Source organism: Trachemys scripta, chromosome 17 (genome assembly GCF_013100865.1).
Source record: "Trachemys scripta elegans isolate TJP31775 chromosome 17, CAS_Tse_1.0, whole genome shotgun sequence".
NCBI lineage: Eukaryota > Metazoa > Chordata > Testudines > Emydidae > Trachemys > Trachemys scripta.
In genome coordinates, this window is record NC_048314.1 from 17,966,287 (window position 1) to 17,989,772 (window position 23,486).

Below are 23,486 nucleotides of genomic sequence, written 5' to 3' on the forward strand. Positions count from 1 at the left end.
TCATTAAAAACATTAAAGAGGTCTCTATCCATATCCAAATCAGATCCCAGTCAGTTATCAGGGGCCCATGTAATTATCTAGACCAATAGCTCCCAACCTATTCACCATTGTGTGCCGCACACGCGGCTCTCTATGTGGGCTGCATCCACACAATACATATACTACCTGTATGGCCCTGAGGATGTCACATGGGCTGCAGCTGGGTGTTGATTGGGTCGCAAGCAGCCCGTGGCCCGAGAACCACAGGTTTAGACAGATATTCCGATCCCAGGCTTCACCACTCTAGTCTTTCATATAACCCTTCCCCCACAATCATTTGACCAGCTTTACTAAATGCACACAGTACAAACAAAAAAAAAACAACCATCTGATATTATTTGAGGCCTTTGCACCTGTCCTCTGTTGATCCTCTGATGTTTATAATCTCACTTACTATTTTTTTCTATGTCCTTATTATGACATTGACAAATTTCCAATTTAACTAATAATAATTCCCCATGTGGAACCATATCAAATGCCTTATTGAAATTGAGGTAAATTAGATCCACTGCGTTTCCTTTGTCTAAAAAGTCTGTTACCTTCTCAAAGAAGGAGATCAGGTTGGTTTGGCACGATCTACCTCTAACGATTCAAGTTTCTAAAACCATTTTTACACTGTCTTTAATGTGGCTAGGAATACAAATAAAAACAAACTAATATCTTGCCCTTCAGATCACTTGTATTCTAACAGGAACTTGCTACGGCTAAGAGTAATCAATAGGTATATGTTGACAAGACTTTCTGTGGCAAAAAGATGTAGGATACATCTGGATTAGTGTGCGGTGAAGGGGAGAGGCAGGAATGTGCCAAAAGTTAAGTGGATCTGTCAGTTTTATGGGGTTTCAAAAAGGCTAAATTTTATTTAAACAGGTCACACAATGCCCATTGTAGAAAAGAAGAAAAAAAAACAACGCTATTTTAAAGGAATTCTTCTCTTGTCTAGACATGCCAATATCTGCCTGGAATAGTCGGATGAGAAAATTGGTTTATAAGAACCCTGCAATTAATACTGAATGAGACACAGGGCAGCTGTATGTTCAGCTGTTTATTTGCTTCGAGAAGCTGGACATCTAAAGGATGCTATCTGAAAACAAACCTGAAAAAAAAAGTCACAGGAGAGAGAAACCCACCTCAGCATTTTGTCAGCTTGTGTATGCTGCCTTTTAAGGGAGCTCAGTCATTTTAAAAGAACAAAACGCCTGATTTAAAAAACAGGAACTGGTTTTTAATTATCTGACATTCATTTCAATGTTTCTTGTTTGCAGCTGCCACCTGGCCAACAATTCTGTCCAGATCTCTGTCCCCCGGGGTGAGTTTGCGACCTCCATCCTGATCCTTCCCCACCATTTTTAGCCCCTGCAGCACCCTTCTGGTCATGCTCTTGGAGCTGCGGCTGAAGTGGCTGGGCCTGGGCATGACGCCGTTGCGCTGGTGGCCCCCGTAGATCTTGGTCATGGAGCCGACGCTGGCACCGCCTCGGAGATACAGGTGGCAGGTTGTGGAAGCTGCTCCGGTATAGAACCAGTTCTCATCGTACGGGGCCAATTCCTTGTGCTTGGCCAGCTTGACCGTATGCTGAACATCGACAGAGCTACATGGAGACCCCAGTCACATCACACACCCCCATGGTCCTAACCATTCCAGGATGCTTTCCAAACCTTGGTTTCCTTTCCTAACTCTCCCCCTCCCATCGATATTAGCAGATTATCTGATAAAAAACATTGTCATGTTAGAGCAAATGTTCATAAATATATTATGTCAAAAACTGCTAATTACTTCCATCAGGTGAATGGCTGATCTAAGGAAAAAAATCACAGCCCTGGTTAAAAGTCAGTGGGTGTGCCAAGAACTCTAAGGATTAGAGCTGGAGTAGGCAACCTAGGGGACGCGTGCCGAAGGCGGCATGCGAGCTGATTTTCAGTGGCACTCACACGGCCCTGGTCTTGGCCACCGGTCCGGAAGGGCTCTGCATTTTAAATAAGCTTCTTAAAAGATTTTAAAAACCTTATTTACTTTACATACAACAATAGTTTAGTTATATATTAAAGTCTTATAGAAAGAGACCTTCTAAAAAAGTTAAAATGTATTACTGGCACGCGAAACCTTAAATTAGAGTGAATAAATGAAGACTCGGCACACCACTTCTGAAAGGCTGCCGACCCCTGGCTTAGAAGAAGGGCTAGTCAAACCCCTTTATTTAACAAAGAGCTACAAATAATGGCAGGACTGCCCAAGTCACACAACAGGTCAGGGCTAGCCTATGTGGGGAAATGACAGACAACTAGAGAGAGACAAGGTGGGTGAGATAATATCTTGTATTGGACCAACTTCTGTTAGAGAGAGAGAGAGAGAGAGAGAGAGAGAGAGAAGTTGGTCCAATACAAGATATTATCTCACCCACCTTGTCTCTCCAATATCCTAGGACTGATATGGCTACAACAGCACAACATACAGACAACTATACACTCTTCAGTGCGTGCACACAGGAAGTTACGGCAGTATAATTATAACAAGTATAATTAGGCTGGTATATTTTCCCCTGTAGACAAGTCCTAAATCACGTAGGCTGAGGGGTTTCACCAAAAATGCAAGGGCTAGGATATTTGCTTTGCAGCCTGGGTGTGTTAGAGACAGAAAAATCAGCAGAAGGCCTGGAGAAGCAGTTGTGAGGAACATGAAAATTCATCTTTATTAAGGGGTTTCAGGTTCATTCTCTGACCCTACATGTACGAGTCATTGTTTTCCTGGAAAGCATCAAATTGCTTTGCTTCAGATACAATTAGCATCTTCTGGCAGTCACAAATAGCTAACAGATGAAAACAATTGACAGCAAGGTTAGAAAACAAGCAGAAAAATATGCTGAGGTAAAGCCACTAATTATATAATCACTATTATTGGCCTGGATTTTAGTTCTTTATTTTCCATCACATAAAAGGTCATAGTAATAAGGGAGCGGGGGAGGGGAGAGGAATGTGTCAATGGTACTATGCCTGCAATAATCAAATATGCGGACATTGGCAGGACAATGCCCCAGCTAGCTCAAGGCAGCAAAGAATACCACCGCCCCAACTGGTCCAGTGGCAGGGGGCAAGAAGGGGGGGAATAACCTCTTAAAACCAGCTTCAGCCCTGTCACTCCCATTTTCCTAATGAGACCGGCTGTTCAAGTCGCATTACTGTTGAATGCATGGCAGAACTCAGCCCAAAAGAGAAGCCTATGTAACAACATGCTGCATGGATCTCCTGCGGTCTGACGCATATTTATCAGTAGGCTTGGAAGGATTAGATTTTTTATCAGTAAGTGTCAGTAAACATTGATTTCACCGTACACACACACACACACAAATATTTCCATTAATAATCATCAGAATTTACAGATAAGCAAAGTAAGCAGGATGCTGCTTAAGAACTTATTAGTCTTAAGTGTATAAACGTGTATAAAGGTGTTGTAACAAATACTACCTAAAGCCCATATTTCCAGCTCTGCTAAAACAGCCGGCTGTGACGTTCCCAGAATGGGAGCTGCAGACAGTTAGACGGCATTCATAAAGCTTTACCTTTGTGAATCTCAGCATTTACGGTCATTATTTAATCACCTGACCCCCTCATTTCCCACAACTGCAAAAGTTGAAACTGTTAAAAATTGGGGGGAAATAATATCAAGGTTTAATTTTTAAGTATTGTCAACATTCTTAAAAATAAATATTGAATTCTGCCAAGCCTATCCATGAAGTGTATGAGGAGACAAAAATGACACGAGTCGGCCTATTGCAAGTCTCATGATGTTTGATGGCATCTTTTGGAAAACCCCAATTCCTGGAATCCCAGGATTATGTGAAACTGGAGCTTTCGTTTAATAAAAAAAGTTTCTAGCCCTCAGCTACAGAGAAACTAAATAAATAAATGGAGATATCCTATCTCCTAGAACTGGAAGGGACCTCGAAAGGTCGAGTCCAGCCCCCTGCCTTCACTCGCAGGACCAAGTACTGATTTTGCCCTAGATCCCTAAGTGGCCCCCTCAAGGACTGAACTCACAACCCTGACCCAAGTACTCCCTAAGTCACAGCCAGTGTCCTCTCCTCAAAGGACAGTAATAAGATATCACAGAAAGTGAACATAAGCAGAAAAGAACCATCCCCCCCAAGCTAATAGTTTAGCCCAAACTGACCCTTGGGGGCAAATCACAATCTTTCTAAAGGGCCAAGCTCTCCCACTCTGCCTGCCTCCTAACCACAAGCAGAACAAAGCTTAACCCTCTGATCACAGCACCTTTCACATCTACCTCCTGGTATGAAGACTGCCCTCTGGGCCAACACTCCAGAGCTTGCACTCCTCCCGAGCTAAAAGGGGAAGGTGCTACAGCGTCAGCCAAAGAGTCACGGTTCCATAGCCGGGGGCTCTCACTCATCTCCTCTGTGGATTGGTACAGAGGGGGATTTGTAGCACATGCTCGGTGGCACTTGAAAAGCGCGGTCTGTCCATTTTTGCAGATTGCCCGACAAACCTTGTCATTTCTATAGCACTAACGTCCAAAGCATTTTACAGGCAAGTGCGAAGACAAAACAGCTCCCTCAAAATCTAGAAACAACAGAGCACAAGGCAGAGAGGTGGGAGGGCAAAAAAAATGCAGCGGTAACCAGCGATGGAGATGAGCCCATAGCCTTTTGCCTGGATTTGTCCCTCCCCTGTACCCGCCTCCTTCCTCCCTCTTGTAATTTGTTCAGGTTGAGTTTATGATGTTCAGTGATTGTGATATCTAGTGACCTCAAGCATGTAAGGGAGGGACGATCGGACGTTTTCACCAGAGAGCACATCAAACTTCACCATATTGCAGCTTGTCATTAATTATAAGCTTGCAGGGAGGTTGGATTTCATCAATGCTCAAACAGAATTTGCCAATGGGCATTTTAAGAGTCAATTCTTCACACTCCAATAATTTGAGCAATATTATCCAAAGGAGAGGGGAAGGGAAAGCAGGCCGGTGTTCAGCTGATGCAGGAAATTGACTGAGGGAAACAAAGAGAAAATGAACGAGGCCCACGAGGTTAAAGTCCTTCATGCGGTCTTGCCAATTGGATTTATACCATGAAGCTTGTCCCTCCTGAAACACAGATTTTACACAGACATCCTGACTTCCTTCTGCACCTCAAAGGAGCACTGCCTGCAACAGGTGCCGGCGCTTTCATGGGGAAAAATTCTCAAGTGCAGAATGACCAATAATTAATTATTCTAGGTGCATAGACAGACACACTGTAAAGAGGCCTGATTTCCTAAAAGTGCTGAGTACATGTGCTCTGAAAAATCAGACCCTTTTGAGGTGCTTAAGTAGGGTCCCAAAAATTGGGGCACCCAAAATCCCTAGACCTTTTGATCATCTTGGCCAATACTCCTAAGGGTATTGCGTAATAGCCATCACTGCAGTACCTTAAGGGCTTGGTCTTTCATGGTACGGGGCACCCACAGCTCTGACTTCAACGAGAGTTGTGGGTGCTCACCACTTCTGAAAAAGCAATCCCCCAGTGCTGCTGGTGGATCCATTTCTGACAACTCATTAGCACTTGGAACTACCAAGGAAGTGGTGGATTTTCCATCTCTGGAGGTCTTCAGATCATGACTGGATGCCTTTCTGGAAGATATGCTGTAGTCAGACACTATAAAAGGGCTCTATAAAAGGATAACTGTTATACAGGAGGTCAGACTCACTAGAGGATCTAATGGTCCCTTCTGGTCTTAAACTCTGAATCTATGAAACTCCAATGCTACTAGCACCTCCAGGTGAAAACCAGAACTGCAAAAAAAGCAGCTCTGATCTTCCAAAAATATTTTGAGAAAAAGTTAAGGGTCCTTTAAAAGCATCTCCCCCCATTTTCCCAAATATTTGAGGGGAATCTCTCCACCAGCAGCATGTGCCTATCCACACCTTTCAGAGAGACACCTCTAATTATTGCTTACATTCTTTATGAAAATGTTTCTTCTTCTCCTCACTGTTGCTCCAATCTGTTCTCACAAAAAGAGGTCATAAAACACTGACATCCACGCTCGGCGCTCCAAGGTAAAAATTTCTATGTTCACATAATTACTTTTCATCTTTTTTCTAGTGGGCATGATTGTTTTTTTATTACTACTTTACATTCAATGGACTTTACAGTACAAATCTAGCTTCTGAAATGATGCCCCCGGAGTGGAATTGAAGTTTGAAGCTCAAGATAAGTAGATAACGTACAATGTTTATTCTTATGTTCAGAGCCTGGGATTCAACCAGCTCAGGTCACATCTTCAGTGTACTGCGATCTCAGGTCCGTTTCTGCAGCACAGAGGTCCTTTCGATAAAGCCCCACGCACATCAGAAATAGTGCTATTTCTGTAAGAGAGATTCCATTTTTTGGTACAATCTTTGGGACCCAATGACTTGGAAGACTGAATTTCTCCTTCCCGTCAGACAGTGATTCCATCACATCAAATTCAGATGCGCCCTACAGGCCGAACAGAGCCATGTTCCTGCTTTCAACCATGCTTGGTCTTTGCTCAGTAAGCAGAACTTTCACAACTGTGTTCTAGCATCATCATCGCTCGTTTTGTCTTCTGCATGCACATACAGAAATAGCAGTACCGTCACAGCAGGGCTTCCCTTAAAATTACATTCCAGGTTTGCACTTAAATCTTGCCTGGAGCCCCAGTTCCTTTCACTCACTGATGCACGTTCATACCAATCTGGATGCCATTAGCAATGGTTTGCGTCAGCATTGCAGTTTTGGGCCTCTCTCAGCCCTGGTCTAAACTGAGCACGGGGGGGAGGGGTGGGAGGTGGAGGGGAGTGTGAGAGAAATCAATCTAAGTTACGCAACTTCGGCTACATTATTCACGTAGCTGAAGTCGACGTACTTAGATCGACTTACCGTGGTGTCTTCACCACGGTGAGTCAACTGCTGCCGCTCCCCCGTCAACGCGCGGCGGAGTACAAAAACAGGGACAATTTGGAAATTACTCTCCTAGTTCTAACACAGTCATATTATTGGTAAAAAGGTAATCTGCGTTCTACTGCACACATTTCAAAAAAGCAGCCTTCACTGCAACTTCAGGGCTTGGTCTTTGCATGAATATGCCCCTACTCACCTGCCGTCAATGGGACTATGCGCTCTTAGGAGAGGAACAATGGTCTGGTGATTAGAGCATTAGCCTGGGCCACAGGAGACCCAGGCTCTGTTTCTGCTCTGCCACAAATATCCTATGACACCTATGACAAGAAAAATTAAGAATAGGCATGGAAGATGCAGCAAGGCACTTAAGCATATGCTGAACTTTAAATACAAGAGCAGCCCCAAGGGATTTTAATGAGACTACTCACACGCTCACAGGGAGGCACATGCTTAACTACCTTGCTGAACTAGGTTATCTGGGGGCAGTTGATGAGGAAGAGAGATGCAAGGAGGCTCTCCCAGGAGCTGCAGAGGAGAAGACACTCATCAGTAAGTAGCACTGGGTAAAGGGAATGAGAGGAGGCCGTTACCAACATAAGCAAAGGTAGTGCCACCCAAAAAATCCCCAAAGCACACCCCCATCCCAGGGCTCAGTTTTGTACAGTTATTTACAAGCTATTTGCACCTTGCTGCTGCACCCTGAAGTAATCTCCACCTTTACTAAACGTAAGCAACAAAGCTGCGAAATCCTCACCGTCTGTTAGCCAAAGATAAATCTCGGACAATGCTAAACCAACCACCTCTCTAAGCCATGCCTTATTATTCGAAATGTCTGCAAAATATTTAGCAACTGCAGGCTGGCTCCAAAGTTCTCCAAAATTACTAATGACGGGACTGGGATGGGAGGCCAAGAAAAGTGCTGCTAAGTGGCGTGTGCCCAGGTCCTTTAGTTTTACCCGTGGTTCGTTAATGTTGCTCTCTTACTACAGTGATGGCCTTTTAATACGTGATTAGTGGGAAGTGAATGATGTTGAAGATAAGAATGTCTCACTTACATAGACACCATTAAGACTGAAAGCTTAAACGAACTAGCTATAGAATCAACATCTGAGGCTCATTAGATCAATCAGAGAAATGCCGAGAATGAGTCAGAGCTGTCAGTTGCCTGTAGGTAGAGCACTGATCTGCAGGGCATGGTTTTCACTGCAGCTGGGTTGTTCTTCCTCCCTCTCCATGCTTTCAGCCAGTCACAGAAAAAGGATACAAGCCAACAAAATAAAAAGGGTTCGTATGAATAAAAAACCCTAAAACCTAACATGTAGGATGCTCCTGTGGGAAACTGTCTCCATTCAACAGAACGTTCTGCTTAGTGGCTCTTGCTAATGCAGACAATTTTCTGTTGGTCAGTCATTCCAGCCTCACTTTATATGGCATAGTCTAGAGCAGGGGTCGGCAACGTTTGGCACGCGGCTCGCCAGGGGCCGGGCCAGTTTATTTACCTGCTGACGCAGCAGGTTCGGCCGATCACGGCCCCCACTGGCCGGGGTTCGCCGTCCCGGGCCAATGGGGGCGGCGGGAAGCCGCGGCCAGCACATCCCTCGCCCACGCCCCTTCCTGCCGCCCCCATTGGCCCAGGACGGCAAACCGCAGTCAGTGGGGGCCGCGATCGGCCGAACCTGCCATGTCAGCAGGTAAATAAACTGGCCCGGCCCACCAGGGTGCTTACCCTGGCAAGCCGCGTGCCAAACATTGCCGACCCCTGGTCTAGAGAGTGGTTTTGAAAAGCCATTCGAACACTATTACACCCCACCCAGATTGGGGATTTCATTTTAGTTAAAATGAAACAACTGAACATGGACATGCCAGAATATTTTATTTTGAATATCCTACTGGAGTGCCTCATGGAAGTTGTAGTTCAGTTGCCTTGTGTTTCCATTCTCCCTCCATGGTTGGGCACCCTCACCAGACTAGTACTTCCATGATGCACTGTGGCCAAGGACTCCCATGATGCACTACCTCCTATCTCCAACAGGAGAGCCAGTGGTGCATCATGGGAGCATGAGGCACGCAAAAAAAAACCAAAAACAAAACAAATAATCCCTGAGGCACCTCAGCTGCATCTCTAAATTGAAATATTTCTGGTCTTAGCCAAAATATTTTGGTATTCACATTTTTGCTGAGAAAAAAAAAAAATCTAAATTTTCTATGCAAAATGGACAAAAACTTTATTCTCATCCAAAGTTTCCACAAAACATTTTCTAACCTGCTCTAATAATAAACTGATTTTTGCAGATCAACAAGTATTGGGTGGAATTCTCATCAGAGATGGAAAACGACCCCTGGAGTTAGATAACTGACCATTGACTGACACATTCTTTTATTTCTTATGTGTTACACCGATACAAATTTACTCCCACGTGAATTTGTGCAGAAGTAAATTAATTGCCTCTATTGTATACTAGGAACTTGGGACAATCCTTAGCACCAGGTTTTATGGTTCCAGAGATATTTTAGCCTAGTGACAGGTTTTAAACAAACAGAAGAGCTCTATCTGGCTCCCCAATAGGTGTCTTGCTATTAAAGGCATGATGGTGAATGGTGATCTCCTCTCTTTAGGCCACTGTGAACCAGGGTTTAATTCCAGTTCCTCAGGCCCCCTCCACCGCACAAGTGCTTGGGGAAGAGCTGCCTGGGAGAAAGAAAGGGGAGAACTGCAGAATCAGGGTCCTAAACTTTGACCCCAATATTACAAGGACTTCAGCATCTGAGTGTCGTGTCTCATGTCAATAATCCCATTTACTTCAATTGGGCTATTCACAGGAGTCACCCCGCACATGTGGTTAAGTGTTTAAACTTTGGGCACCTTTAATTACTTACACAACTCGTGATCTCTCTCTCTCGGTGTCAGGGTCACTAAAATCTGTAAGATCTCACCCGCTAGGAATAACTCAGAATGCAAGTTTAACCTGAATGCCTATGGCATACAAGCTTGTGCCTATGGGCCCTAAAAAAAAAAAAAAAAAATCATCATTTGCACGTTAATGCAAAACAGTTCTAACAAGACCATATGCAGCTTTTGCAGTTGTAGGTAGCAGGTCACCCCCCAGCATGGAAAATGTAACGGGGCTCTATCCGCTTGAATGTTTTTGAAAGCAACTAATTTCAAAAATTCCAGTTACTGATAAGAGTTCCCTTTAAATAGTATTTCCTGAGATACCTACCTTCCTTCCCCCCGCCCCCCATGAAGGCTATACACCAAGTGCGGTCAGATGCTCAAAGTAAACACTGAAAACACGGAGAGAAATGCACTTTGCCTGCTAACGTCTTCCAGTTGTGGTAATCTAAGGTCTGACTTGTAACTATAGATGGTACAAAGATTTCAACCACAGCTGTGATTTTCAGGTTGACGGTGTCACTAAGTCTTTTAAACCTGGCAAGACCTAGTAAGAGCTGTTCAGGGAGAACGACCTCGAAGGATTTAAATAATATCAGTCATTTCTCAAACAATGGGCAAAAAACATCGAGCTGTAGGAAACAGGTTGACTTTTGGCGAGAGCGACTTCAGTAAATGTTTTACCATTCCCAGCTATACACAAAAAAGCGTGAGCCTCGTTTCCATGGGTTTGTATAAAATTACTGAGAGCACGGGTCAGAAAGCTCACAAGAGTAACAGAAAAGCAACTTATACGTGCTCAGAAAAACCTAGATATACCCTGATCAACATCTTTGATTACATTCACGCTAAATATTCCAAAGGTTACTTAAGGCCTACCAGCAGAAATTCTCCTAACCAGACGACGGGAGTTCGGAAGGGTCTTGTGTATACTTGTTTGATCTGAAACATAATATCCCGTAATGGGACCCTTTGGAAAATCCCAGGGAAAGCAGCCAAGAAAAGAAAAGAAACTTCCCAGAACCAATATTTCTGGCTCTTTCAGTTTCACTGGAAAGCTGCAGAGCTAGGAACAGTCCAGATTTGTAAGGGGGAGGAGAGAAGAAACAAGAAAAAGGCACAGGGTAGATTCACAGCACCTAAAAGCTTCTGTGGGCTGATTATTATTGGAGCCCCATCAATTCCCTCAATACTTCGCAAGCAGAAGAAGTGGCCCCTCCCCAAAGGAGCTTACAATACAATGGCCTTATTCTGCAATCCTTACTCACATTGGACAAGAACATCAAAAGGGCAGTTTGAGTGAATGAGTACAACACTACTCAGCAAGTAAAATTCACGCCCGTGCAGAGCCGAAGAGGTGCCCAGGCTTCATACACAGGAGTGAGTTTCACCCCGGGTCAGGAAGGATTGCAGAACTGGGCCCGTGTGTCTGTATCGGACACACCAGTCTAAAAAATCACAGCCTGTATTCTTTGTGGGATCCTCTTTGAAAGGGCTTTGTGGATAAGGAGGGATTTGAGCTAAGAGCGGGAAGTGGTTTGGCACACCGAGTACGGAGAGACCGTTCCAAAACCTAAGTGCAACGGCAGAAGGAGACACGCTCAAACTTTTATCAGCTCACATCACAGAGTTAAGTCACGGAAGAGCAAAGGCCTGCATCCAGGTCACAAACTCCTCATTACCCCAGAGTGCTCTGCCCAGCCTGACCCTAGAACACATCTGGAGCCCACTGGAAAAGATAGGTGGTGGGATCTGGGGTGTCTTACTTGCATCATGGCAAGAAATGACAAGCAAGGGCAAAGCATTTCATTTCACAGGAGCCCACTGCAGCCTCTGGGTGAAGAGGAAGGATCCTTCTTCCTCTTAAATGGTAGCACTAAAGACCTATTAAATATTGAGCAAGATTCGCCGGTTGTAAGTGGATCCTTTCTTCTCGTGGCATCAGCAGAGATGCACATCTGCTGCTGGGAGTTCCAGCGGCTTTATACTGAGCAGCAGTCCCTCAACACACCCCTTCCCTCCCCCCCGCTGTCAAGCTGAACAAGAGCAGCAAGCGCTAAGAATGCCACAGTCAAGGGCCACCCAAGGATGTTGTATTACATCTTTCCCATCAGCCAGATTCCGATCCACTCACTGCACATCCCAAGCTGCCAGATTTCAAAAGGAAGCGTGGTTCTTAAGCTGTAATCAATACAGGACTAACTGTGGCCAAGAGGATGGGAGGGGACCTTGCCCGGTGTGGCCCAGCTCACAGCGTGGGCACTCAGCATGGGGCTCATGCTATTTGGGCTGGCAGGGTTCGGCTGTATCATCACAAGAGGGTTTGCATTAAAGATCCAGTGGGAAATTGCATAAAACTGTAAGGCATGGGATTATTACTGGCCTCTACAGACAGCTACGTGTCTGCCTCTCAAATACCGTACACACTGTGCCGCTAAAATCCCCTGTAAGTTAGATATGGCAACAGAGGACGCCTGGGGGCTCCCAGACACACACTAACTTCTGCCACCTTGCTGCAGTGCAATTTTACTGGCATAGCTTTAAAAGGAGGGTTTGAGGGTACAGCATGAAAAAAAGGTTCAAAGGAGCCCTCTTTTAGAGAGTGCCCATTTTCCAATGAAAGTTCTTTTGTGTGCAATAGGACATGAACCATTCTCAGAGCCCTGGATCAAAACATATTTTACCATCCAAAGAGGCACTGCTGCCTCATGGTTAGAGCAAAGGATCAGAAATAAGAACACTTGTATCCTGTTGCCAACTCGCCCACATTTCCAGTAGTGTCAAAGTCACCCTGCCTGTGCCTCAGTTTCCCCACTTGAAAATATGGGGTAACCTACTTTGCAAGCGTATCTTTACAAGGCACCTCTCCTTGTGATGACCTTGGATGAAAAGACACTAACAGGCTTGTCCGCAACGTGCGCCAGACAGATGCAAACTGTAGAGTACAACACTTTAAAGGCGCTCTAACTGCCCCGGGCGGGCAGACCCCACTGCTGCGCTCTAAAAGGTACCTACTGCGCATTTGAAACAGTACTACGTCAACGCACTACGAACCTTTTAGAGCGTGTCAGTGTGGGATCTGCACAGGGCAACTAGAGTGAAACATTTTTGAACGCTGGATAATTCACACTGCTCCGGGGTGCACTGCTGCACCACATAGACAAGCCCCAAGTGTTATTTTTGATCTAGGAACCTCACTCCTTTGCCAAACGTTGGTTTAATAAATGTCCATTTAACTTTATGATCTACCAAATTCCATGTAGTTAGGTTCTTTATGCCTAAAACTTTATTCCAGGGTCAGTTATTTATTGGACAAAGGAGGGTTTTTATTCTTGAAGTCATGACATATTGGAGAGCTCTGAAATTCACAGGACAGAGATTCCGCTCATTTAACATGATTATTGTGCAATTAAATACTTGCTTCATAGGAGGTTTCACTCTATGTAGCATACCCCTCCAGATGGCCATATAGCAATTTCATAGGTATGTCTCTGCATCAGGCTTTCAATGGTTATTAATTACTAGCACTAGCACGTCGGAAAATGCCACTCTTTCTTGAAACTCTTTCGCAGGTTGATTTCAATGAAATTTCATTCGGAACAAAGCAAAACAAAGCACTTCCATTTTTCATTTTTAAACCGTTGTTTTGATTTCCCCCCCTCCCCCCAATTGATTTATTTTTCAAAAAAGTCCAAATCAGAAGTAATCCTTCTGATTTTATCAACACAAAAACATTCCCAATCAATCCAAAACGAAAATTGGTTGGAAATTTCATTTCATGGGGAAAAAATTCTATATTTTAATTCCAATTCAGAAAAAAAAAAAAATCGGAAATATCAAAATTGCCTACGGAATGGAAATTTAGAGTTGCGACCAAATTTGAGGCCACATTCTGGTTGGTGCTGTACAAAACGCGAAGTAAGGGACAGTTCCCTGCCCTGAAGAGCTTAAAGAGTAGAAGATCTCCATCCAGCTACTGGTTTTGGACGGGTAAAACCCTGTCTCAGTATCAGAGCCTAAATGCGGACTTTGCTTTAGGCACATGGCATCAGTCATCACTATCAATTAAAGGCTAAACATAGTAATGTTTAAACAAATCCCAACTGTCTGCAATACCCTGCATAACAGAAAGCACTGCCTGGTATATGCTTGAGCAGCCACAGAAATCTGAAATTCATTTGTCTTGTGTTTTAAGGAAGTACAGTAACAAGGCTTCCTGTACATACTTTTGGTATTTTAGCTGAAAACATCTGTTCGACACACTGCACCTGCTGAGTGCTGTTTTAACATTTTGGAGCACCTCTCCCCCAAATAAATTACAACTACACACTTTACAACATTTGGTAAGAGGAAAGGATAAGAAGTTTATCTAGTAACAGAGTCAAGGTGGGTCCCCCAAAGGGTTTTTGGCGCCCTAGGCGGGGGTCTTTCCATGCTCCCAGTCGTCCGTGGCAATTCTGCAGCAGGGGGGTCCTTCCGCGCTCCCGGTCTTTGGGGCACTTCGGCGGCGGGTCCCGGAGCGAGTGAAGAACCCACCGCAGAATTGCCGCTGAAGACCCGGAGCACGGAAGGACCCCCCGCCGCCGAATTGCCACCAACAGCGGCAAAATGCCACACACGCCCCCAAATCCTGGTGCCCTAGGCAATGGCCTAGGTCGCCTAAATGGAAGCGCCGGCCCTGGTTCCCCCCACTCCCTTTTTCCCATTTATCATAGCAGCTTCTTAGTTCTAAACTAGATTAAGTTTTTATGATCACAGGATTAAAACACAATATGAAGCTTGATATTATTTTACCTCCTGCAAAAAGCCCTTGCTTTAAAGAATTTTCATGCACGCGCACGCACGTGCACCATTTTTACTGTTCATCCTGGTATCTAGAGCCCCAGGCCTCTTAATGGTTCCACTGCAGTTTTAAAATTTTCAGCCAAGTGTTCTCGGACTGGATTCCAGCCGAGCTACAAACCAGCTCGCTCTAAAAACAGACCAGGATGTCTATCTGCTAATCTGCAGTTTTGAAGAAGCTCATATACTACGGCCGTCTGTAATCTCAGCACATTCATTTCAAAAACAGACATGGTTGGCGCTAGGTGTCTTGATGGGTTCGTGCAGTCATCTTTCATCTCTGTAAGTAAAGATCTGCCAATATTCTTCTCTCACACACACACCCTCTCTCTGCAGGCTAGTTACACTACCGCTGTCCTGGGGAAAAAAGAAATACATATGCCCTTTTTTGGAGAGTTCTTCTCACCTCCCAACCCACCCACCGACCATAATGTTTGACAAGTTGTTCAGCAAGTAGAACCAGTTTTATCTCTGATTCTGCCTCTTTTTGGATACACATCAACTACCGTGCAATGGTCACCTGACTAATCAGTGCAGGGACTTATAAGAAGGAGAAATCTGTTCTGTAGAGCATTCAACGGGAGGATTTGTAAATAAACAGGACACATGCCACAGAGGATGAACCCCCAGTGTTAAGATCAGATGTTGGTCCACAGCAGTTGGTTACATTCAGCTCTGCCAATGGCCCTCCCTCTCCCCCACCCCCTAACCCCTACAAGTGCTATTGCAAAGAGCTAACTGGAGAGCGACCACTCTAAAGAAAAACACATTGCTTTTAATTCTTTCTTGGCTGCAATAAGCCAGCAAAACAAACAAAGGATGGGAAAAGCAGAGCTGTTTGCACTGCCAGCAGCTTGGCTGTGGGTGGAAGGGTGGGCGTTTAGCTGTCTTTGTTTATCATGGCACCGGAACACATCCATTTACCCAGAGCCTTGTAATTTTCAATTACCTATATTATATCATAGAATTCTCTCTCCCTCCCCCTTACAGCACACTGCACATGTTATAAATAAGTGCCTGATTTTGAAGGCCCACACTAAAATATTGCCATAGGGGTATTAAAATAAAATTAAAAAAAAAAAAAGGAGGAGATGGTTATTTTACGGGACATTTTTACAAAAAATGATTAAGAAATTAGCAAGGCTAGTGCCAATTCTTTCCAATGGGAATGTGTCTTCCTAAAGCCCTTGAATGATTCTGAAAATCTTTCTAATGCCAAAACCAAGAAGAATTAAAGTTGTATCGACTCTAGCAATATTTTACACAACAATTGCTTGGAAAAAACTAGGAGCACCCCCACAGCTCCCATTGAAGTCAGCGGGTGATGCAAGTGTTCTGGACCTCTGATGATCAGGTCCTGTCTAGGAATGATTTTTTTTTTTTTTTTTTAATGAAAACAAGGAGAGTAAATTTTACAGTGTCAGACATCTTGGTTTCTGCAGAGCTGGGGGGATCGACGCATGCGCATTGGTGCATTCTTTAACTTCCCAGGTGATGGTGCAAATACTCATCTTGCTGAAGTTTTCATAAAGGTTCCTATTATTGTGGAATCCAAACAGCATTTTGAGATCACAAGATGCTGCTTCAGCCAACGAGGACTGAGGAAAGATTAGGAGAGTAGAGCAGCCACCAACCCAGGAGAATCCAGAAATCGGTTGCGGGTCCGTCTGCAGAGCTCCTGAGTCAGTTGCATCCTGGCTGTCACCGGTCCCAGTGAAACCAATGAGAGCTGTGGGTGCCCAGCACCTCTGAAAACAAGGAGGTGGGACGGAGGAAAGGGGAAGTCACAGACATGGAAGCGCCATGGCATCCGGTTCAGAAAGATTTGGCCTGGCTTTGGACCATCTAGACCTATTCAAGGATATTCCACCAGGCCATCCTGCAACCTCTTGGGAGAAAAGGTATTTCTTTACATGAAAAATGATTTCAAATTTTTAAGTACGTGCTGTAAATATTTGTACACTAAATTTTCATCTGACCGTATAATAAGCGCTTCCCACATCCCTATCAGCCTAGTATATTTCCCTCTCCCGGAAGGCTCCCCTACTCTCTCCTCACCGCTTCCCTCCTTCAAACTGATAGTGCTGCAACCTCCCACGCATGCTACATTCACACACACATACCACTGTCCCCCGCCATGCGCTCCTCCTTCCCCAGGCACCAGACACGAAAAACAAACCATGGGTGTGCAACTCCCTGAGCCAGATCAGTGAGACAGTTGCAGCAAGTGAAGATTAATTAATCAGATCAAAGATGGGCCTGAAAAACTCTTGCATCCAAAACACTCTCCAAAGGTTTGAAAGAGTTAAGACCCATATCCAAGTTCTGTGGCTGAGGCCCATCTGTGAGAACCAGGGATGTGCAAAGTTAAACCAATTTTAAATGGTTTGAGTCTCAGTACCAGAAGCAACACGCCCACTTGAAACAACTGGTTTATCTCAGATGCTAGAAGAGTCAACATCCCCTGTATTTCAGGTGACTTATGACTGAGCTTCCCCTTTTGATTTTTATAGCAGCATCACTGCACGCCTACAGTTCAGACCGTGAGAGACCCAGGACTCGTAAAAAGGTTCTTTGAAACATTCCATCAAGTTCAGCAGAAAGTCAGGGCAGTTAAACAAGTCTGGGAGTACAGAAGAGAGAAGGGGGAGGTTAATAAATAGCACACTCCATAGGTTTATGGATAGTGAATTATCTCTCTACAAAAAAGAAACCTTAAGTGTATTACTGCAAGTTATTGAAAGTGAGTAACTCCTTTTCATGAACCTCACTGCCTCCATGCTGACTCAGAGTGATGAAGCGTTTAATCCATATTTATGTACATCTGATCTCATTACATCTAGTGCCAACAAATTGAAGAGCTATGCAAGAGCTAAGCTTTATGTTATTGCTGTCATTAAATTAAACGCACATATGTACAGTGCAAAAATCACAGACATACTTGGGCATTATTTTTGTTCCCTTTGCTATTACAGACAGGATTCTTCAAAGTACGGAATGGTCCCATTGCCGTCAGTGGAGGTTACAGGTGCTCAGTACCTCTCAGGAGGAACTCCGTGCGTTGCAGGATCCGACCCTAAACTGAAGGCAATGGTGTGTTTCTTCCTTGGAATCCCACATCCACGGCTGCTGCAATGAAGTCACACACATGGGCTGAGCTTTTCAAAGGGGACTATTGATTTGGCAGGCCCAACCTGAGAGGACCTTGAAGAGGCCTCATTGTATAGAAGGTGCTGTGCCCCTGCCCTCAGAAAAATCAGGCCTTTTTAAAAGGCATCTCAAGTCAGACACCCAAAAACTGAAACGCCCAAAACCGTCGTCGCTTTTGGAAATCTCAGTCAGGATCCGGGCACGTCACTGTCACAATATTATTGCTTAACAGCAGGGTCTAAACACGGGGAAAAGAGCATTGGAAGCAATCAGACCCCCTGATCTAAAGCAATTCTTTTTGGTAATTATGAGACATGACAAGAAAAGCTATGCAACACCCAAGAAAAATACACATCTGTTTGCCTAGGCCCTGCGTTCCAGCCTCCCACGATGACAGCAACAGAACTTTTCACTTCTACGGCTATTTCTGCCTCAGGACCCAACCCCTTTACCAACATCAATCCTACTTCAACAACCTGGGAGACAAGCCACTAAAACTAGCAGAGAAGTGACTCGCCCAAGGTCCAACTGCAAATCAACAGCAGAGACAAGACCAGAACTCCTGACTGGCAACGTTTCGCTTTTAACCGCCAGACTATGCTGTGTCTTCGCCATTGCAAGTCAGCCTGTAATGGAAGATCGGTCTGTCAGATTCTCCAAGCCAATGCCCACATCCTCCATAAAAAGATGTATTTCAGTTACCGAGACAGGACTTTTATTTCTTCAGCAATGAAACAACAGGGCAACTATTTTCAGTTCTCCGAAGTCCGGAGCCTGGTAAAAGAGGGGGACAGATCTCAGACCCTTCAGGCTGCCCAGACAGATGGAAAGCTGGCCTAACAGGGCAGCTAGGAAACCCCATGCACTATGGAGGTAGCATAATATATGGAGATATACCTATCTCATAGAACTGGAAGGGACCCCGAAAGGTCATCGAGTCCAGCCCCCTACCTTCACTAGCAGGACCAAGTACTGATTTTTTTGCCCCAGATCCTTAAGTGGCCCCCTCAAGGATTGAACTCACAACCCTGGGTTTAGCAGGCCAACGCTCAAACCACTGAGCTATCCCTCCCCCCATAAAGCCAGAGATACTGGACAGAGGAAAAATCCTGTAGGAGGCCATTCTAGCCAGAGCAATTAACGCAGCTCCGAGGCGGCTTTAATTCTTGCCAGGGAACAAACGAGCCCTCGGGGTTATAGTGGTAGAGACAGGCGTGGAGCACGACCGCATACCTCCCCTCATGCACTGAGCTCAGACACACCCAAGCATCTGGCCCTAAGAGTTAGTGACAATGTAAATCTAAGGTAATAATACACAGTGAGGGGATCCCTTAGGCGCAGAATAGGAGTCAAACAGGAAAATACAGCAGTAACCCAGCAGATGTAAAATCAGCGGTAGCTCCATTGAAGTCTGTACTGCTTTAGACCAGCTGAGGATCCGGCTTGGGAATGTAGCCTGTTGTTGGGGGGAAGGAGGGAAGAATTTGAGGGTTCTTTTAGCATTTTTCTTATAGTAAAGAACCCAGATGTCCATCGGAAACCTCCTGCACATACTAAATGGTAATGCCCCTTTATTTACAGGCAGCCTATGAAGGTCACCAAGTAAATACAGAGTAACTACATGCCCCTGCCTTTTTACTTGAGAATTACCTTTCAGCAAGTCCAAAAGTTGTTAGTAATCATTACCTAACTGGCCTTCTAGTTTGGAGTACAGAAATAGCTGTAAGTGATATCTGAAAATGGAAACACCCAGCACCGTTACTCTGTGCTTACCATATAATTAAATGGTCAACCATTACTCTGCATTGTATATAAGAGGCTCTTACATGGCATAAGTGTCCTGTAACTGAAAAGTGTTATTGATCTAAGTAATGAATGGGCTCCACGAAGAATTGTGCGTGTCTGAAGTCTGCATTTGGCCAGTGGGGATCTAATTTAAAGACTCCTTTGCGCTCTCAGGAGTTATACAATTTGTGATTCAAAATGGAAAGTAATTTTTTACGACTCTCCCATGTTATTTAACCTCTAATTTGCTTTCAGCAGAGGCAGAATGATGTTCTAGAGACCAGTCACAGCTAGACTATAAGTGAAAAGGAGTGGGAGGATGTTCAGCTGGTATGGTCTCAAAGGGTAAAAAACCAGCTCCAATTAATAACTTTGCTGAGCCATTTGGTACCATAAACTGCAACAAAATGTGAAAGCAAACCAGCATTCTATACAACAGTTCTTTCCCCAGCCCAGCTTCTGTGCATCTGTAGTCTCAAAACTTGAACCAGAGTCCCCTTGCGGGTTCATAAATCATGAACTCATAAAACAAACTCCTTCAATTGCAAGTTCCAGATAATAGTCCCCAAACTAAATTAGGCAATAAATATAATCTAATCTTTCCCATCAGCCAGTGGAAAGCTACTCTTCAGCTAATCAGAAAAGTGGATGCCTTCACATAGCATATGCCTTGTAGCTCAGGAGACAAAGTAATGCATAGTTCCTAAAAGAACTGAGTGACTTATTAACACCAATATTGCCCAAAGAATAGAATATACTGCCTTGTGTGTGAAGGCTTCCCTAGACCCTATATCTGTCAAAGTAACATTACAGTGCTAATGCCATTGAATTCTAGTAAATGGGATATCAGACAGACACTCGTGTCAAAACCATTCAGAAGCTCCCTTCCACCTGGGCTTCATCCAGAATTCAGTGCTGCCATTACACACAGAAAAAGGAAATGCTCCCTTTGCTCTCATCTATGTGACACACAGCACAAATAAAACAAAATTATTGTCTGGGGGCTGGTGGTCAGAAAAGTCTCTGGGTACATTTTTCAAAAGCACCTAAGGGTGCTAGCCCAAGCCTGAAATCTACTCACTGTCGTGGAAACAAACTGGTCTCTATATATTTGGTTATTATATCGTAAGTGCACCTAGAGGCCTCAATTGAAATTGGGATCCCACTGCTCTCAGTACTGTTTGTATACCTATCAAGAGATAGAAGCAATTGCACATCTCAGGAGACAAAACACAAAAGGTAAGGGAAGCAGAGATATGAAGTAGCTTGTCCAAGGTGAGCCACCAGGCCAGAGGCAGAATCTGAAGCAGAACCCAGGTCTTCTGAGTCCCAGATCTCTGCCACATCCACTAGACCCACTGCCTCCAATAACATCATCTCCGTAAATAATTGTATATTTTTTTTATGAGCAGCCATTACAATATTTTGTTCCCCAACAAGAAAATCTGTCAATCAGCAGTACAGACTGAACCAGTAGGGGGACCTGTGGGTTCGGTTGTGAGCTGGATGAAACCTTGCTATGGGTGGAGTCAAAACCTTGTTGAACTGATGTGTGAACGAATCCGCCATTTAAGACCGGTGTAAGAAACAGTTAAGGGGCAACACCTAAAACACAGCCTAGCAGAGTCTGTCCAGAAACTAGCCCCATGGGGACAGAAGGGTCGACTGGGTATTGTGACCAAGCTGGTGTGGGTCTGTCAGAGAACTCATGGAAAGAAACAGAACAAACAAGGTGGGGGGGCAAGAAAACCAAGCAATAACCTGTGAGTGCAGTATGACTCTGGGGCTTGCAGGGCTTTAAGCCAAGAAACAGCTCCTTTTTGTTCTTGTTTCCTTCTGCATTCAGAGACACAGTACGTTCCTTGTCAATAAACAAGGCTGCAAGAAATACCTGGCTAGAACCAATTTTTACTCCCAGCTGGAAAACCCACAGAGCCCTGAACTATGACTAGCCACTGAGGTGAGAGAAGGAGCAACAGTTCTAAAGCACGAGCCCCTACACAGCCTGAGCTAAGAGAGCCACCTCTGCTAGTCAAGGATGTAGCACGCTCATCGATTGATCACAGGACCCAGCCACCACCAGGGGCAGGGAAGACAGAGTGCCATACAAACAGGTGTGGGTTACACGAGCTATGCAGAATCAAGCTGGTTGCATGATCAGCCCAGCATTGGGCAGGACATTTCAAAAACAGTCTAGGCTTCCAGCAGCAGTAAAAGCCCTTTCAAACCCTTTTTTCAAACACAGATTAGGAGTTAGCTTTTACCTTTCCAAAATCCCGCACGTCGAAGAGGTCAAAGGGGTCAAACAGCTCGCTGTTCCTTAACCCAAATTTGTCATGACAGACTTTTAAGAATGTTCGAATGTTCTTCAAACAGAGAAACTGCAAAAAGGAAAAAAAAAAAGAGACAAGGCTATAATTCTGTAAGAGTAATTTACTGTAGACATTAATCAAAATTCACATGCAACAGGAAGTGAAGAATGTGGGAACTGCCTGGTGAGAAGATGCATTCGTTTACTGAGCATTCTAGTACAAACAGGTTCCCCAGTGCTCCACTATGGAGTGTGCTCTCAATAATATACCATCAACAGAGGCCCTTTTGGAAACCAAAACTTGACGTTCAAGTGCGTGTTCACAAGGCATAGGGTCTAAACAACTTAAGAGCAGGATGTTTCCTTTTCAAGCTCTAAGTCGAGCACAAGTTAAGCTAAAAATTATATAAAAATGTATTACTGAGTTTGCAACTAATGACAATTTGAATCTATTCCATGGCTCCCCATGCAAGGCTCAGACATTGCACTGAATACGAGTGTACACACACACACACACACACACACCATATATTTACAAAAATAAAAAGTACAAGTGACATAGAAAAAGGAGCAAGGACAGAAAAAATGAATTTTTTTCACCCTCTCAAGTCAAACTATCGGCAGCTGATCCAAACAGTACTTTACTTCTCCCCCTCCAAGTTCCTCCGACACGCTGACATGTCAGCTAATTGACATGCTAGAAAACAGAACCCCCAGCACATTCACAGATGATAGCTGCCATTCTTGTGATCCAACCTGAAATGAAGTTGGTGGACCAAATCAGAGGCAGGTCACTAAGCAGAGAGCCTTAGGGTACAACACACACAAAAACACAGATAAATAGCAAGTCTCTCACAGTGAAGATTGTTTTCACAGCGTTTTGGTCATCATTAATTTTAGCCCATCTGAATTCTCATCTCATTTGTGACCACCGTAAAATACTTAAGATTGTTCAGCCACTAGTCATACGGCTCCATCGGCTGAGTAATCCAATGCCTCTTAAAAAAAGATGCCATCTTTGACAATAGCAATAATGGATTGTTGCACTGTGACCATGTGTGCGTGACCTTCATGGGTCTTGTAATCGGGGAACACAGAGGGCTCTTTCTACACTAATGTATGGCAACAAGAAAGGAAGGGATCAGAGAAGTAAGGTGTTGCTTCAGTTGTTTGGCTCTTACCCATGTTATTAATTAGAGCGGACTGAATGACTGTGCAGAAAAGTTATTTCACCTTTTTTCTGTTTGCAAGTTTTCCATGCAAAATTCTCCAATGTACTCATTATGCAAAGTTCTCCACGGATTTCTTCAATTGCTTGCTCATTGACAAATGGTTCACAAATATTCTTAATTCTCACATTGTTACATAAATCAACCAATCAAGGAACGGAAACAATGTCATGTAACTACTTAGGGCAAGTTTCAAATTGCATATTTGGTTGCAACAGCCCCACAGTTTGTGTTGGGTCAGTAACATTGTAGTCACATGGTACTGTTAATGGCCCCCAACTGGCCAATTTAGCATGGTAGAAATTGCTACTTGCAAACTTT

The 23,486-nt window shown here is 44.3% G+C and overlaps 1 protein-coding gene across 1 annotated transcript in view; it reads right to left on the reverse strand.

The window, feature by feature from the left end:
• Positions 1-22,992, reverse strand: part of VAV2 (vav guanine nucleotide exchange factor 2) — a 258,067-nt gene extending 235,075 nt beyond the window's left edge. The window contains exons 1-2 of the mRNA XM_034752021.1: positions 22,984-22,992; positions 21,890-22,006 (exon numbers count right to left, since the gene is read on the reverse strand). Of these exons, the coding sequence (XP_034607912.1) occupies positions 21,890-22,006; positions 22,984-22,992 (126 nt within the window). The remainder of the gene's footprint in view (positions 1-21,889; positions 22,007-22,983) is intronic.
• Positions 22,993-23,486: the final 494 nt, after the last annotated feature.